Consider the following 18018-nt stretch of genomic DNA (forward strand, 5'->3'; position numbering starts at 1 on the left):
TTGTAACTTAATACGCTAGTGATACAAAGGTTGGTGGATGAACAAGTTCAGAGAGGGCTGCTAAGGGATGTGGAAAGGTTAAGTAAAAGGGAAGGGGATTGGTAGATGGAGTATACTGTTTGAAAAAATGAGATCACCCACTTGGGAAGGAAAAATTTAAAAAAAAAGTAAAATTAATAATTAATTTGAGTGAGAAGTAGATACAGCATAAACAAATCTCAGGACCCTGATGAAACACACAAGATTTGCCTGAATATAATTGGAAGGGTAAATGGAATGTTGGCTTTCCTGCAAGGAGTATTGAATGTAAAAGAAGAGAAATTTTAATGCAACTTTACAGGGCTTTTGAGGCCACACCTGTACCGTTTTAGTGTCCACATTTAGGAAAGTATGTGCTTGCACTTCGTGCAGAGCAAAGGAGGTTTCTCACATTGATTCCTGGGATGAAGGAATGGAAGTAGAAAGAAATGTTAAACAGGTTAGGTCTACCCTCACTGGGATTTAGAATGATAAGTAAACTTACTGACGTAAAATTCTGAGGGGGTTTGACAAGATGAATGTTGAGAAAATGATTCTAGCACAGACAGCTAGAATTACGGGTCTCAGTTTTAGAATAAGGGGTTACACATTTAAGACAGAAATGGAGATTTTTCACCCATTCATTATGAGAAGAAAGTCAGTGAATTGATTCAAAGGAAAACCAGACTGACATTTGAACTTCAGAGGTGTGCCTTTCTGAAGGTGACCTGATTCCTCGTTGAATAAATTCCCATTGAGCTCCATGGTATGGAGTTTTAGAAGTTAGACTGAGCTACTATGAATGTTGGACAGCTATTTTCATATCTGAATAACATACAACTGGTGACGAGAGCTATGAGGTGTGGGATATAGGAGGTGGAAATGACAAATAATTCTATTTCCATTGCCCTCTGCTCCTACCCAAATTAATTTTTAGCAATAGCTAAATTAAACTATACAAATAAATTAAAAATTCTGAAGTGGTTATTTGATGTTATGTGATCTAATGTTTCTAAGAAGCACAATTAATAAACCATGCTTCTCCCAAACTGAAACAGTACCTGGTTGTTGTACAGTAACAACTGTCGATCCAGACTGATCCTCTCCCAGTTTATACCACCTATTATTAGGATCAAGCAACCATTCTTCCACATAACAGTAATAACTGCCAGTGTCAGATATGGTTGCCTTTTGAAGATTCAAACTGTACAAATCATTGGTAGATTTTTCAAACTGTAGCCTATCTCTCAGTCGCATACTGTTAGCCAATGTGCCACCATACTCAAAAACAGTATTCCGATTCAAGCTGAAAATGGGATATCTATCTGCCTCCAGGCCTTTCTGGGCAAACCAGGTCACCGATAGTTGGGAATCCAAGTTGGTACGGTTGCTGATCTTGCAATCCAGTCGAAACTGACCATCCTCTGGTACTGAAATACTCCTTTCAGTCTTGACTGTTTGTAAATTGTTTTCTGTGGATACACAAAATTTTACTTTAATTAATAGGAAAATGTGATTGCTTAGATTTTATTATTCAACATGGTATGAAATTCTGCAAATGATGTCGGCTGCTTATGTGGAAAATTACATCTTTGGGTTAAGTTTGGATTGACTGAGGTACAAATCTGGTTTTCACGTTATACCTGAGCCACTCCCCAGTTCAGTGGTTCTCAACCTTTTTTGGTCTCAGGCCCATCTGGCTTCCGGGTTTTCTTTTTAAAATATTTTTATTGAGTTTAACACATACAATATTTTTGGGAAAACACATAACAAGTGATACATACAAGTATATAAAAAAACAAATTGATGGAACTACATTAGACAGTTCCTGGATCCACATAAAAAACAAGTAATTAAATTAATCTATAATAACCACGTTAAACCCGTATTTGCCAAGTTAAGCTCAATAAAAATTAGTAAAAAGAAAAAAAGAGAACAAACCAAGAAAAATCTAAAAACTAGATCTAATCTACCCCCTCCTCTAATCAAGGTTATCTTATTTAAAAAAAAAGGGAAATTGTGCATCCGATAGTGACCTCCAGACATCGGACAGAGAATCTCCAGATCATTCAAAATTCTTAATTCTTCCAATCATAATATTCTATGAATGGGCCCCACATCTTTACAAATTAAAAATTATCTATCTTTAATGTTGTACCTAATTTTCTCCAAGCTTAAATAGGATATTACATCATATAACCACTGCATAGAGTAGGTACAAGGACTGCCTAAAGAAATCTCTTGGTGCCTGGCAAATTGACCACCGCCAGTGGGCTGATATCGCCTCAAACTGTGCATCTTGGCTCCTCACAGTTTGGCGGGCAGCAACCTCCTTTGAAGAAGACCGCAGAGCCCACCTCACTGACAAAAGGCAAAGGAGGAAAAACCCAACACCCAACCCCAACCAACCAATTTTCCCCTGCAACCGCTGCAACCGTGTCTGCCTGTCCCGCATCGGACTTGTCAGCCACAAATGAGCCTGCAGCTGACGTGGACATTTACCCCCTCCATAAATCTTCGTCCGTGAAGCCAACCCAAAGAAGAAGAGAGTAGGTGAAGAGTCATCTTTCCATTTCATTAAAATTGCTCGCCTGGCTATCAGCATGACAAAGGCTAAAACTTTCCCCTGAGTTGCAGACAGAGGTATATCTGGTTCACATGAAAAACCAAACAAAGCAATTATCGGACAAGGTTCTATATTAATCTTAAAACTCATTGATAAAGTTTGGAAAATGTCTTTCCAAAATCTCTCTAAATTTGGGCACTCCCAAAAATATAAATCAGTGAAGCCTCAAAAATTTTACACTTCTCACATAGTATATCAATACCTGCATAAATATGAAATAATTTAAGTTTGTTCTAGCCTAGCATGTCATGGTCCACTAGTGGCAATAACTGAGCAATATTTTCAAGTCAAAGGCAGCTCTGTAAGAAAAAAATCTTTATCTAATTTATTATTAGCATTTTTAAAGAACAAAAAATCACTGCAAGTATATAGTTTGTACTTTTTTACATCTTCAAGAACAACTGCAACTTTTCTCATAGTTCAAACAGTTGCACCACAATGTTTCCTGTTGATAGCCAACACATGTTGGTGTAGTAGAGCAGGCAACTATGTTCTGAATCCATATCTTCACACAATTGTTTGAACAGCTAAGAGTTCAAAGCCCCACTTTTCACATGTTCACAATTTTGCTTACTTGACCAAGAACATCTGGAAGGGTTATTGAAGCAAGAGCTTGGTGACGTAACATATAGTGAACAGCAACAACTTTTGGAGATCGATCTCGTTCAAGAGTTTGGAAGCCACTTTTTGCTCGTAACATGGCAGGTACGTCATAGGTACACCCTCCACATAGATTGTGCCAGTTCAGACAACAAGCAGCAAGAAGACAGAAAATACCCACTTCTGAATCAGTATGAATTTCTGTGGAGGTCTGATAGGAACTACGACCACGTGCTTATCACCAAGCTGCTTATATTGAAAGATTGCCAGATAATGTCACTGACCTCAGTGGCAGTTTGGTTGCACCCAAGGTCACCTGGGAGGCTGAGACATAACCTCAAACCCACCCTGATCTCAGTGGGTTGGGAAGTCTCTGTGGCCCACATGGAAATATGCTGTGGCAACCTATGTTGTCTAGTTGTGACTTGGGACAAATGCCAAAGTGAGTTATATTTAACTTTCTCACTTTGGCGATCCAGTGCATGGATCTCCGTTCTTGGTAGAGCGGGAAATGGCTGCAGTCTCAATAATTATTTTCTCCCCATTGTCAGCAAGGCTACACCATCTTTATCATGAAGGATGTACATAAAAGTTTTCATAAATTGGTCTCAGGTCAATAGCTATGGGAAAGTAGGAGTTAATAAGAAACAAATAAAATAAAGATAATAGTGCACTTCCCCCGAATCTGAATTATTCAGTAGTCTCGTAGGCAAAATGCCAAGCAAATCAAAAGTAGCATCTACTCATGGCACTTCCACTCATTAGTTTATGGCCACAAAAATTGAAAGTGAACACAGAGTTGTATGAACAATTTGGAGGGTAGTATAATTCCATTAACAGTGCAAATAACTTTTAAATCCTTACAAAATGGTAATAAATTGGACTAAATTGTAATAGGGTAGATTAGTCTAATGGCTCTGACAGGAAAATCTGTATTCTTCAGTTTTAAAATAAGAAAAACTGACATTTTTAGAGAGGTAACATGAACTATCATCCGTTATAGAGCAAGGCAAGAACAGAAGACTCTCTGCTCATCTTGCAATAAATACAAGCAAAGTTACAGAAAATCGATTGTCTAATGTTATACATCTCAGTGCTACATGACTGAAAATGGACTTCTCTCAGAGTGAAATCATAATCCTCATGCATTACTTCCACAATACAAACAAGAGCTTTCTGGGAACATGTAGCACATCTAGAGCAATTTCTGTGTCAAGTGCACCTCAAGTGACATCTGCCATTCCTTGTTCAATGCCTGACTGGAATTTCACTGCATAAAGACTACTCATTGGGAACTCCACACAAGATACCAGCTTCTCATGCTTCTGCGCTGCCTCATCACCTTTCATACCCCCTACTCCCCCCTCCTGTCATTGGTGGTATGGAAACTTTTAATAGGGGGCCAAAAACTTAATGGCTATTGCTGTATTAGTTAATAACTTATACACACCTTATACAGTGCATTACAAATTTCTAGGTTGTTGCTCTTTTTAAAGGTCTGATTCATTTATTGACCAGTAATATAGAGGAATAGCCCTCTCCCAGTATTTAAGGGACCACAGACTGCAATGAATGGCTTGTATTCAGGTTTAATCACTTAAGATATTAACTCTACAGGGATGTTCACTCGCATGCTTGATTCAAAATTTGATTGACTACATAAAAGATAGAAACCTTGATTCAGTACCTGGTCGCTTGACTGTGACAGGCGTAATTCCGGATATGTTCTCTCCAACTTTATACCAGATGTTATTGGGGTCCAGCAGCCATTCCTCGACATGGCAGTAGTATTTGCCACTATCATCAACATCTGCCTTAAATAAGGACAAAGTGTAATGGCCACCGGAAGGTTTGGCAGCATGTATTCTCTCTTTTCTTTCACGCCTTCCCAATCCGTTTCCATATTCAAACACGCCGTCACGGTTTGACTTGAGGATAAGTTTTTTCTCTTTCTCCGGTGCTTTCTGAATGTACCATCGTACAGAGAATTGAGAATGTGGACTTGTTTGATTTGTGATGATACAGCTTAAGTGAATATTGTCATTTTCTGTTACCACAAGGTTTCGTTTTAGTTGGTTGACTTTTAATCTTCCATCTGTGAGGATAAATAATGAGCAAGTCAAATGTAAAACAAAGGTGAACACAGTTTATTCGTAATTTGCTCACTTTTATCCTCTGGCTCTCTGATCATCTAGACAACTCCTGCAGCAGGAGGAACCATTTTCTACAATCTGCACTGAGGAAATACAATTATTAACAAGCCATTAATCTCTCCTCCACTCTTACCCTTTTGAGCTCTAGAACTCCAGTGAGATAACCCACAAAGCAGAATGTCAACTTCAAATAAAACTTCACCACTGTTGCTTTGGATCATCAGATAATAGAGAATCAAATTCAGAGTTACTGTACCTTGAGAACTATATTGAATATTTTTGTTTTCTAGTCAAAGAAGGAATTACAGAGTGCAAATCATTTGAATTACTTGTGTCAGCAAGAATTCAGGTTCTTATTCAGACTTGAGCCTTGGCAGTTCAGAAATATACTGAATTTGAACCTGATGACGTAGCCAGCACCAAAGATGATATGAAACATGGCTGATAAACAGAAAACATTTCTCCTTTTTACGTCCCCTGGAGTAATTCAGCACTGACACTGTCTCTGCTTTGCAATATTCATTGAGGCCATCAATTTGACGTACGACAGGTTTTATATCTAAAAACTGCTGTGTAGTTGCTGTGCTTGCATCTTGTGCACCAAATTAATACTTAATCAAAGCACTCACACGTTGTAATGGAGGATTTAGACTAGCTTATGAAAGAAGGGATGCAGTTGCATCACAAGACATAATCTCAATTCCACTATGAGGCCCAGGATGCATATTTAGTAAACACACCTAAATTCCACCATGGGGCCCAGGATGCAGTTGAATAGGAAGGCATTATCTAAATTTACACTATGGGGCCCAGGGATGCATATGAATCAGTAGACATTATCCAACTTCCACCATGAGACCAAGAGATGCAGTTGTCTTTTGTTGGTCGCAGACTGTCAGGAGACCTTGAAGATAATTAAATCATTTGTTCAAAGGGGTAAGATCTGAAGTAAACAACTTTTGGGTAATATAAGCCATGGTCCCACTGCTGAAGTTTGAGACTCTCCAAGAGGTGGCAACATCTCTCAGCAAGAAGAAAAACTTCAAGATTTCAAACCGACGTCCCGGTCTGGGGAGGTGGAGAAGCTGCTACTGGTGCCCAGACAACCTACTACAAATGTGCAGTCGTCGCCTCGCTTTGGCAATTGGGACCAGTCCAGGCATTGACAAGTATAATTGGGAAGTGCTTGCATATTGTAGTGTGAATTCAGCTTTAGATTTAGTAATAAAGATTTGTATAAACTGAACTGCTCTCGGTGTGTGTGTGTATTTTCTCTCGGTAGCTTGAACACTGTGACCAATCTAAAACGAACAAAGTGAGAGGTATTCTTTTACCTAAGACACACATAGATTGCAAATCCTCAGATTACATGGTCATAAGTAGCCACACGATGAAACAATTCTTTGTAAATTCATTTCTTAGAAAGAGTACTGTGTGGTATAGATGTTTAAAAAGTTAGACTTAAAAGTTGGTTCCCAGACAAGTAACACATTGTTCAAAGGCCTAATGCTGGAAGATTTGGTAGAACACAAAGCCCAAAATATGTACTATTCACACCAAGAACACACTACAATGACATAGCACACAAAGGAAATCAAGTCAGTCTTGAGCAGGGGCCAGGTCATAGGACAATGTGGGGGTGGGGGGAAAACAGGGAGCAAAGGGTAAATGGATGAAAGGACAAGAGAATTGAAAGAGTTTGGCTCACCAGTGGAAGGGAGATCAGGTTGGAAATTAGTACAGGAGGCAAGAGAAACTTGATGGTGGTGGGATTATGGGGTATATGCTGGGTCTGTAAAGTGGCAGATGAAGGTGTGTCAGACATCGGATCAATGAGTTGATGGGGTGTCACATGAAGGCCACAAGGTTGTTGGTTTGTAGCACTGGAGGATGTTGAGATGGAACCAGGTAAGGGCAAGTGGATAACCGAAGTGAGATCTATCAGTGCTGGATTTCCACTTGGTCAGGTTATAGTAATGTGGAAGAAGAGCTAACATCGCTTCTGCAGGTTTTCCCCATGGACAATATGGCCTGTCATGCATTAAGAACAACGCATGGTGTTGTATAGGCGTACATTATATCCCATTAGATACCACAGACTGGGCTTGGGTTCCTCCGTGGTTTCTTTCCTGAAACTATTATGTTCTTACAGAAGGAAAATCACCGACTGCATGAAACCTGGAGCAAGTTCTTGATTTTACATTGCATTTATTTTTTTGCTGTGACTTAATTGCACAATGTACACAAACTAAATAATTCAATTTCTAACCTGGAAAGTTTCAGAATAAAGTAGTGAAAACAAAGACTGCAGGTACTGGAAAATTGAACAAACAAAGAGCTGCTGGAGGAACATGGGCAGAAATGGTCAGTCAACATTTTAGGTCAGGTACCTTGGGACACCTCAGTCTGCACCTGAACATTCGTAATAACCAGAAATAGCTGCTCCAAGCTTAGCATTTATTAAAGGTGCCTGCTGATCTGACATTTTTGAATAACATTGCATTACTGATATGGCACCAGCATGTCATCCTTGAACCAGCTGAGTGCTGACTCCATTCCACAATGTTGTACATCACATTGCATGCGCAGGCAATTAAAGCAAGGAGACTGAAACTGCGCAGATGACAGTTCCCAGACAAATGGATTTAGAAAGCTCTATGTGGCACTCTTGGGCTTTGAAGCAGCTCAGTGCATCTGTCATACACATTGATTAATAGTGTTGAGCGGATCAGGCGTGTGCTAATGGATAACATGTTGCTGTAGTACTCTGATGTTTATGTCAGTGCTGTTCATCTACCAATCGTCTTCTATCATAGGCCCGTGAGGTATCCTCAAATCATTCTGAAATAAGAATTAAATATTTCAAATTTAAAAATAACTTTTAATCTTGTCATTGCATCAACAACCATGCTTACAATGTATCAGTGTATCATTATGGACGTGTAGAATATAGTTCCGGACTCTAAGGTGTCAGCTCAATTTGCTACACATTCTCTACATACAAAGTTTAATTTTATGGTTCATTTCATAAACAAATGCTAGTATTTCATTAGGGTGAATAAATTTGGGTAAATTAAGAAATGGAAATTATTGATGCTGCCTGTAAAGAACAAAATGGAGAGAAGGAAGAAAGAAATTAAAAAGCCATGCTTCATTGCTGTGTGCTAAACATTGCAGGATACATAAAGGGAGGAGGCCAATAGATGTAATCTCTTGCTCTTTTAAGATATGATATTGTTTTAGTGTGTTATTGTTTTTGTTTGATGTAAGTCAGGATGTGTATTTGTGCATTGACAATAAAAGGTCATCTTATCTGACCTGCAGAATAATTTGCTGCACATACAAAATGCAAAGACAACCACAAACAATGCACAGAATAGAAACGGTAACCAAGATACAGTCGCACAGGTTGGCACTGGTACAAGGATGAAGATGGAAAGACTTGTAGACACAGCACAGAGGAAAACACAAGCAAAAACAGAATTATATGCAAGCAAGTACATTCATTTGTGCAGTGTTCATTTTTACACAACTATATACATTCCTTCTTGTTAGTTAATCAATTTTCTTAGTTACCATTTAATTGTGTTTGAATAAAATGTGTTGAATTCACTATATACAAGATTCTCCTTTCACTTGCTGCTTTTATTTTTTTGTCTCATCACAATTATGGGTCCATTTTCTGAATTAAAATGCATGGAATTTATTAATGAGTTACCTGAGGAAATTTCAACATGAATTCCACAGCAACTAGAATTCAGTAAAGCCCTGAGAGTTCCTGAATTATTGGAACAAAAGGTGAAAGGATTAATGATCTTTGAAATATAGTCATTAATGGGCCACTGATACTTAATTATAACTCCCTGGCGGCTTGTGAAAAAGCAGATTTAGTACATCTACTGTGCATTATCACAGAAATCTCTAAGTTTTCTTAAGTTGAAGGAGATAACTGGAAATGGGAAACAATAGATGAGAAAGCGAAATCTGGAACATTGTCTTATTCTTTAAAATTTTCATCTGAGCAATTGTCAAAAATTATGCATGTGCTTCTGGACAATAAATGATAAATGTTCAAGTAATTTAGAGTGACAAGGGGAGAATCAGAATGCACGTTCTGATGAGGAAAATGGCTTCATTTTACAAAAGCTTTAATATCTAAATTCAAAATTGAACATTTGCAGTTAGTGATTGAGCATTTGATTGAAACAATAATTAGTTGCCATTGCTTGTAAGTGGGTGGATATTATACCATTTCCCCAAAGCTTCTTAGAACCGTGCTAATTAGGATGTTGAAAGGTTTGCTGTTTTATTATGAAAGACAACACAATTTACATAATCACCTTATTTGGAAGCTCAATCCTGTCTCCACTCTCATTAGTGCTCACAAAGGCAAGAGAGTTATTACCTGAAGAACAGCTGCTGATTTTGAGGCTGGGCATCACTGTTCTGATCTAACAGTAAGCATGAACTTTGATGAAAGGATTATTGTTTGATTATGCTGGTGGCTAACAATTTATACAGCCCAAAATCTAGCAAGCTATCATGAGGTTATTTATCCATTCAGGATCATTAGTTCAGTGTTTTAGCTAAATTTTCATTCACACATATTTTTTAAAGCTAAATGATGGTCCAGAAATGGAATGTCTCAGGCCTTGCCAGGGCTTCTCTCCACAGTCCAGGATGAGCAGGTGAACCAGTCACATTTTCTCCAAACCTCTTTGACTGTTGGTCTATCTTTCAAACCCCATTTCATGCCTGCATGCCTTTTGAAACATCGATACGTAGTGAGTATCAGTTAATTTGATATCTTCCTTTACTGATGAGCTGCATAAGGTACTTTCATTTTGGTTTGCTCACGAAATTTCTTAATTTAGACTCTTGCTTTACGTTCCAAATTTGTCTAAAATTCCTCTCTGTGGCTTGTTGCTTTCCCCCAGTTCCAGATTTCACTCTTAATGACCAAGCTGCTAATGGTCTAATTAATGCAACCCCATGAACATAGAACATTACAGTACAGGCCCTTCAACCCACAATGTTGTGCCAACCTATATATACTATCAAAAATAAAAATTAAACCTGACCTCATAACCCCCTATTTTTCTTTCATGCATGCACCCAAGAATCTCTCAAATGTCCCTATTATTCCAGCCTCCGACACCACCCCTGGCAATGCATTCCATAACTCTCTGTGTAAAAAAAACTTACCCTAGTGTCTCCCCTAAACTTTCCTCCCTTCACTTTGTACAGATGTTCTCTGGTGTTAACTAACCCCGCCCTGGGTAAAAGGTGCTGCTTGTCTACCTTATTGCCTCTCATAATACTGGGTAGACCTCTTTTAAGTCACCTCTTGTCCTTCTTCGCTCTAAAGAGACAAGTCCTAGCCCCATAAGACATATTTTCCAATCCAGGTAACATCCTGGTAAATCTCCTCTGCGCTCTCTCCATAGCTTCCACATTCTTTCTGTCATGAGGTGACCAGAACTGAACACAATATTCTAAGTGTGGTCTCACCAAAGATTTATAGAGCTGCAATATTACCTCAAGACTCCTGAACTCAGTCCCCTGACTCATGAAGCCCAGCCTACCATAGGCCTTCTTAACTATCTATCATCCTGCACAGCAACCTGAGCGATCAATGGATTGGGTGGGACCCAAAGCTCCCTCTGTTCTTCATGCGCAAATTTTGCAATCTATTTCCTTAGAGCCAAAGTCAAAGAGACTGAAATCTGGAATACATGCTACCACGTTTTAGTGGATGGCATAATTCAGGTTCAGTGGGAAATAAGCTGGAGAGGAAAATCTATGACATTATATGATAATATGATTTCCACAATAAGAATCCTCCTCATCCACCCATCCCTGCAGTAGCCTGGACAGGTGCAGCATCAGCCGATACCCACATGGACCCAGATCCAGAAGACCCATTGAAGACACAGGCCACTCCTACAGAAATCCAATCCTTATTACACTTATGGAACCTACTTCCTTCCAGTCAAAAGGAAACCCTTTTAAAAACCATTCACAGGGTGTGGTTGTCGGCAAAGCCAAGATTTGTTGCCCATCATGTGATTTCTCCAGAGATGAAGGGGCAGTGAAGAAGTAACCATTTGATTGGTTGGAGTCCCATGTGAGCTTGGATGGATATGAATGACAGATTGCTTACACTAAGGATGTTGTGAACAGGATGAGTTTCAACATCCATCTATATTTTCATAAGCTGTAAAACATTTTCTTAAGAATTCCAGAAAATGTATTAATTCAAATTTTTTATTCTCCAGCTGTTGTTGTGGAACTTGAACTCATGCATCTGAATCAATTGTACTGAATTCTAGCTTCTAGTCCTGTAACTACACTACCATCTCTGCCCTGAGCTTGTAAATCCACCTCCAACTCGCCCCTTTGAAGCTTGTATTTGCAGACTGATGACCCTTTAACTGCCAGCAACCCACTTCCTCTCAAATTCCATTCTTATCAGTCAAATGCTGCACCAGCTGTGACACTGACTGACAAGGCTTTGAATGAGAGATTGTTCTTTTCAACATCCCCAACACTTGGAAATGCATTTATCCAGTAGGTGCAAGACTTGTTCCATGCTTGATATTGCAGCATAATGGATCAATGAACTTTGTAATGGTGGGCCGTCAGAACATTTATGGGAAACCAGAACACATATCCTTAATCAACCATTAGCAGCCTATACATTTTCTAAGCAAAAGTCTCTTCATTGGTAAGCTGCCTTATGTGCCTAAGTATGTGTGTTAATAACCTACTAGGTTAGTATAAATAAGACATGGCCTAATATTGAATGTCATTAGGGTCAACCATTCAGGCAGAGGTTCCATCTGGTGCAAACAGCCTCTTTTGCTAACCATGATTTTTCCAACTCAAAACTGATATCAATGACACATAGCACAACAGGGCAACAGTACTCAGTGGGTTCCATATGAACAGGATTTCTGTACATCACAATACTTAACAGTCCAAACCCCAAACGGACTGAAAATGTTCAGATTCCTCAAGGTGACTTTTTAAAATGGGACTCCCGTAAAAATTAATTCCGGAGCAGTTCACTTCAATCTAACCTGGAGTTCAGGCATTTGCTATAGTTTGATAACTCTTGGGTCTGCAACAAGTTGCACACCCTTGTCTCTTTTAATTACAATGATATCCTGCTGTACATTGAACAGATATTGTAGTCAAGGAAAGCTTGCTCTTGTGATTGGAGCAAACAGGGCAAGGAATTGTACATTTCAATCCAATTCATGGTTTGAGATAGAAACACAAGGGGAAATGGATTCAATGCCAAATCAAATGGAGGGGGTGACATAAAAAGATGGAAAGCAAAACATTTCAAATTTTTGAAATTTCACAATAAATATTTGACAGAAACTCCTCTCTTGCAATGATTAATTTTCAATGTTAGGAAAATTAGTTTTAATTTAAAAAGTCATCACTTCATTATACTTGGACTTGCAACTTCCAGGGCAAGTTTAATTTACATATACTGGTTCTTTCTTTGGCTTGGCTTCACAGACGAAGATTTATGGAGGGGTAAATGTCCACGTCAGCTGCAGGCTCGTTTGTGGCTGACAAGTCCGATGCGGGACAGGCAGGCACGGTTGCAGGGGAAAATTGGTTGGTTGGGGTTGGGTGTTGGGTTTTTCCTCCTTTGTCTTTTGTCAGTGAGGTGGGCTCTGCGGTCTTCTTCAAAGGAGGTTGCTGCCCGCCGAACTGTGAGGCGCCAATAAGGCAATTGAACAACTGAAAAGTGGCAAAGCAGCAGGTATGGATGGAATCCCCCCAGAGGTCTGGAAGGCTGGCGGCAAAACTCTGCATGCCAAACTGCATGAGTTTTTCAAGCTCTGCTGGGACCAAGGAAAGCTGCCTCAGGACCTTCGTGATGCCATCATCATCACCCTGTACAAAAACAAAGGCGAGAAATCAGACTGCTCAAACTACAGGGGAATCACGCTGCTCTCCATTGCAGGCAAAATCTTCGCTAGGATTCTCCTAAATAGAATAATACCTAGTGTCACCGAGAATGTTCTCCCAGAATCACAGTGCGGCTTTCGCGCAAACAGAGGAACTACTGACATGGTCTTTGCCCTCAGACAGCTCCAAGAAAAGTGCAGAGAACAAAACAAAGGACTCTATATCACCTTTGTTGACCTCACCAAAGCCTTCGACACCGTGAGCAGGAAAGGGCTTTGGCAAATACTAGAGCGCATCGGATGTCCCCCAAAGTTCCTCAACATGATTATCCAACTGCACGAAAACCAACAAGGTCGGGTCAGATACAGCAATGAGCTCTCTGAACCCTTCTCCATTAACAATGGCGTGAAGCAAGGCTGCGTTCTCGCACCAACCCTCTTTTTAATCTTCTTCAGCATGATGCTGAACCAAGCCATGAAAGACCTCAACAATGAAGACGCTGTTTACATCCGGTACCGCACGGATGGCAGTCTCTTCAATCTGAGGCGCCTGCAAGCTCACACCAAGACACAAGAGCAACTTGTCCGTGAACTACTCTTTGCAGACGATGCCGCTTTAGTTGCCCATTCAGAGCCAGCTCTTCAGCGCTTGACGTCCTTTTTTGCGGAAACTGCCAAAATGTTTGGCCTGGATATACTGGTACAATTTAGACATACAGCATGGTAACACGCCATTTCGACCCACAAGTACATGGCACCTAATTAACACCCAATCAATCTACACCCACAGTACAGGGGAGGAAACTGGAGCCCCTGGGTAAAATCTATGCAGGCACGGGGAAAATGTACAACTCCTTACAGTCAACGTGGGGTTCAAACCCCAGTTCCGATTGCTAGCTATTAATTTGACAGCAAAATGATAGCCTTTAAGATGTGCTAAGTTTTTTTTTAAATCTTGTTATGAATTCATCTGTGCAGGCACCACTCTAATTGGAGAGGTAAATTTAGACCAGTTGGCTTTCATTTATTTATTTAATTTGTAATTTTGTTTGATCTGAACTATTCTAGATACTACATCTAAGCTTCTTTGCTTTTGACTCTCTGCACTTTGAATTACTTTAATTGTTTGTCCTTCTCAGGCTCTTCTCTCATTGTACAATCTGTCATCTGACATTGGCTGTAAATTTTTCTGATTTGTGGTTGCTAATTAACTTCCAAAAAAAATGTATAGCTGCCAGACAACAAATATGGCCATTTCTTACTGTAGAGATGTATTAGTTCCTACACAGGTTACATGATAATCAGAAGATTACAAGGGTACATAATGGAGAATTCATCCTTAATTATTAAAGAATTAACACAAGTAGTTGTGCCATATTTGTCCAGAGTTTAATTCAGATAAGTATGAGCTGTTGCACTTTAGAAGGTTCAAGGGAAAATATATAGTTATTGGCAGGATTTTGAAAGCATCAATGTGCAGTGAAAGCTGGAGGTCCAGGTCCATAGTTAATTGAAGGTGGCCATGCAAGATAGGGTGGTAAAGAAGGCGCATGTTAGGCTTGCCTTCATTGACAGAGGCACTGAGTAGAAGAATAAGGGGCAGATTTTGATAGGCTGCACTTGTAGCATCGTGTCCAATTCTGGAAGCCCCATTATAACCATATAACATTTTACAGTATGGAAACAGGCCATGCCGGCCTTTCTAGTCTGCACCGATTTACGTGAAACTCCACTAGTTCCACCTACCCACTCCCTTGCCCTCCAACCCCCTCATATCCATGTACTCATCGAACTTCCTCTTAAATGACAGAATTGACCCTGGCAGGAAGGTTTTGCAGGCTCAGGAAAGGGTAATGAGGAGATTTATCATGATGCCACCTGGATTAGAAGGTAAGAGCTATAAGAAGAGGTTGGGCAAACTTGAGTCATTTTCGCCGGAGTATCAGAAGCTGAGAGGAGGTCTGATAGAAGTTTATAAAATTATGAAAAGCATTGATAGAGTAGACAGAATCTTTTTCCAAGGGTAAAAATGTCAGATACTTGAGGTCATGTGTTTAAAGTGAGAGAGGAGGGGAATTTAAAGAGGATGTGCAGGGCAAGAATTTTACAAAGAGAGTGGAGGGTGCCTGAAATGGGTTGCCAGGAGTAGAGATGGAAGCAGATACGACAGTAGTACTTAATATGCTTCTAGATAAATACCCGACTATGTAGGGAAGAGAGGAATATGGATCATGTGCAAAGAGCAGAGTTTAAGTTAGGTGCAGACATCGTGGCTGTGGGCTGAAAGGCCAGTTCCTGTGCTGTAGTGTACTATGTTGGACATTGAACAGGAAGATCTGTATTTAATTGGCTCATTGATGAGATAGGGTAGGAGGAGTTGTGGTAATTTTCTTTAGAGTATCTCAGTTAGCCTTGCAACATGAATGTGGAAAATCAGTCAGGAGGCCAACTTAACTAAGATTAAACAGTTCAACAATTTTTGACGAGGCTCACATGAATAGGTGTCTTGTAGTCTGATTTTAAAACTGGAGCACAATGAGAACATTAAAAAGGAAAATTTAAAAAGTGAAGATAAGTTTTGGGTATTTTGCTGCTACACTTGTGCTGAGTTATTCATGCAATTTGTGTTGCCACTTGTCATATTTGAGCTCAGATCAATACCAATAGTGGAAGGATCATGCATTGTTTTTCCACATGCAAAAATTATTCTAATTTATTGGAAAACAACAAGCTTTACAAACTGAAAAAAAGCTATATTGAAAGAAGTGTTTCTCAATATCCCTTTGGGAAGATGATACTAAGTTATTCAGACACACAAAATATTGTAAAAATTAAAATAATAACTTGCTACCATAGATCAAACTCCATTAGTATTAAAATAACTGCTATTCTGAGTTCTCAATTTAAAATAAAATCAACAAATCGTATTCACCAGAAATGGTGGCAATTTGTATAAGTAAAGGCCAGAGCGAGATTTTTGGAGAGGTACTGAACAAAAACTGCATCCATTCTTGTGTTCAACATAACAGCTAGCATTTTCAGTATTAACAAAACTGACCTTGAGTAGGATGGTGCATGGAAATTAAAAATGTAAAATTAATGGATTTATAAATAATTTGTTAGAGATGTAAATATAACTTTAATTAATTTAAATTCTTTAAAAAGTCTCATTTTCTTGCACAAATCTGGAAGCAGATAATTATTTCCTCAGGGCTATCAAAAAAAGCTAAGGGAGTGAAATTATTTGGCTAGGCCTTTCAAAGACCCAGGTCAAGGATGATGGTCAAGCAGTACCCATGTGTTGTAGGATTCCATGATGCTCAAATTTTAACCATTAAATATCATCAAGGTCCTTTCAGAGAGGTCAGAATTCTAAAAGGGAAATAGGGACTGGGAAGATCAGTGCTCATATGTGCATTGTTGTATGATGTAAATGGCAGTGAAGATTGAGAAAGTGCGTAAGAGTGTGTGGGATTTGGGGATTTACAAACAGAGGCATGGAATACAAGAGAATGAAAGCCATGATGAGTCTTCGTAAAACACTGGTTCACCACAAATGGAACATTGTGCCTAGTCTGCTTTCAACACTATAGAAAAGGTATGAAAAACACTCTATGGGAAAAGGGATTTATGAAAATGATTCCAGGGGTGACTGTAGTTCTACTATTAGGAGGGAGAAGCTGGGGGAAGTCTGAAATAGATAAGGTGTGTCTGATAGAAGTATTTAAAATTATGATTAAAAGACAAACCAATAGAGGGAAACAGTTAATGGAGACTTTCCACATATGCAATTAAATAATCTCTGTAGAAGTTAGTATGTCTATTCTAATACCCTTGACAGCATAGAGAATAACTAACTTTCAGTTCAGAATTTGCATGCTTGCTCCCAAACAGGATCATTGATGTTTATTTTTACACAGGCAGCTCTCAGATTTTCCAATGAATAATTCACGGGAATGAGGAAGGAATAAATCTTATATCCTGGTGATTCCAACAAATGACTCAAAGCTGAACATTTATTACGACAGACACACAGGGACTCAATCACTGCTAGGGTGTAACAGTAAGAAAATTCTTGGGCACAAGTACCATTCAATTCTCTCAAAAAAAAAATCGAATAAAGGTAACTTTCACCTCCAGGGATAGCGATATTTAAGATGAAGAGTTAATGCAGATTGAAAGGAGAAAGATAAAAAAATTTAATTATGAACTGGGGGGGGGGTTTGAGGAGAGAGAGAGAGAGAGAGAGAGAGAGCAAGACTGAAATTCTTTAGAACTCATTAAGTAGCTTTATCATTGTCAAGGGGTAAGGGAGGCTGCAGGACACTTACTGCTACAACAAAACTGTGTGAACCGATTAGAATAGCAGTGTGATGCAGTGAGCAAACAGACATATGTTGAAAGGTGAATGCAAGACTTTATAAAATATCAATAAATACAATCTGACAGCTCAGTAGCTTTCCCAATGAGTCAAGCTGAGGTAGCTGCTCAGAATCAATGTCCAGGTGGCAATTCTATCTGATGACGCTGATGCAGTTGGTAGCACTCTCCACTGTTGACTCAATTGAGTCAAGTCTTAGTCTGATATTCTAATATAGTACTGAGGAAGTGTTGCATTGCAAGAATTATTGCCTTTTTAGTCAGAAATGAAACAGAGGTCATGCTCCCCTTTTTTAGGTAGGTGTAAAAG

The 18018-nt window shown here is 39.2% G+C and overlaps 1 protein-coding gene and 1 long non-coding RNA gene across 4 annotated transcripts in view; one reads left to right on the forward strand and one right to left on the reverse strand.

Annotated features, from left to right (window-relative positions):
• The window catches only part of LOC138738632 (uncharacterized), a 49943-nt gene extending 41026 nt beyond the window's left edge, over positions 1-8917 (forward strand). The window contains exon 3 of the long non-coding RNA XR_011341632.1: positions 8722-8917. This is a non-coding gene — a long non-coding RNA (uncharacterized lncRNA). The remainder of the gene's footprint in view (positions 1-8721) is intronic.
• Positions 1-18018, reverse strand: part of igsf3 (immunoglobulin superfamily, member 3) — a 132883-nt gene that overhangs the window by 22216 nt on the left and 92649 nt on the right. For all 3 annotated transcript variants that reach the window (XM_069889221.1, XM_069889218.1, XM_069889219.1), the window contains 2 exons: positions 4932-5339; positions 1080-1490 (listed from right to left, as the gene is read on the reverse strand). In XM_069889221.1, the coding sequence (XP_069745322.1) occupies positions 1080-1490; positions 4932-5339 (819 nt within the window). The remainder of the gene's footprint in view (positions 1-1079; positions 1491-4931; positions 5340-18018) is intronic.

The sequence above is a fragment of the Narcine bancroftii genome, chromosome 7, assembly GCF_036971445.1.
Source record: "Narcine bancroftii isolate sNarBan1 chromosome 7, sNarBan1.hap1, whole genome shotgun sequence".
NCBI classification, from domain to species: Eukaryota; Metazoa; Chordata; class Chondrichthyes; order Torpediniformes; family Narcinidae; genus Narcine; species Narcine bancroftii.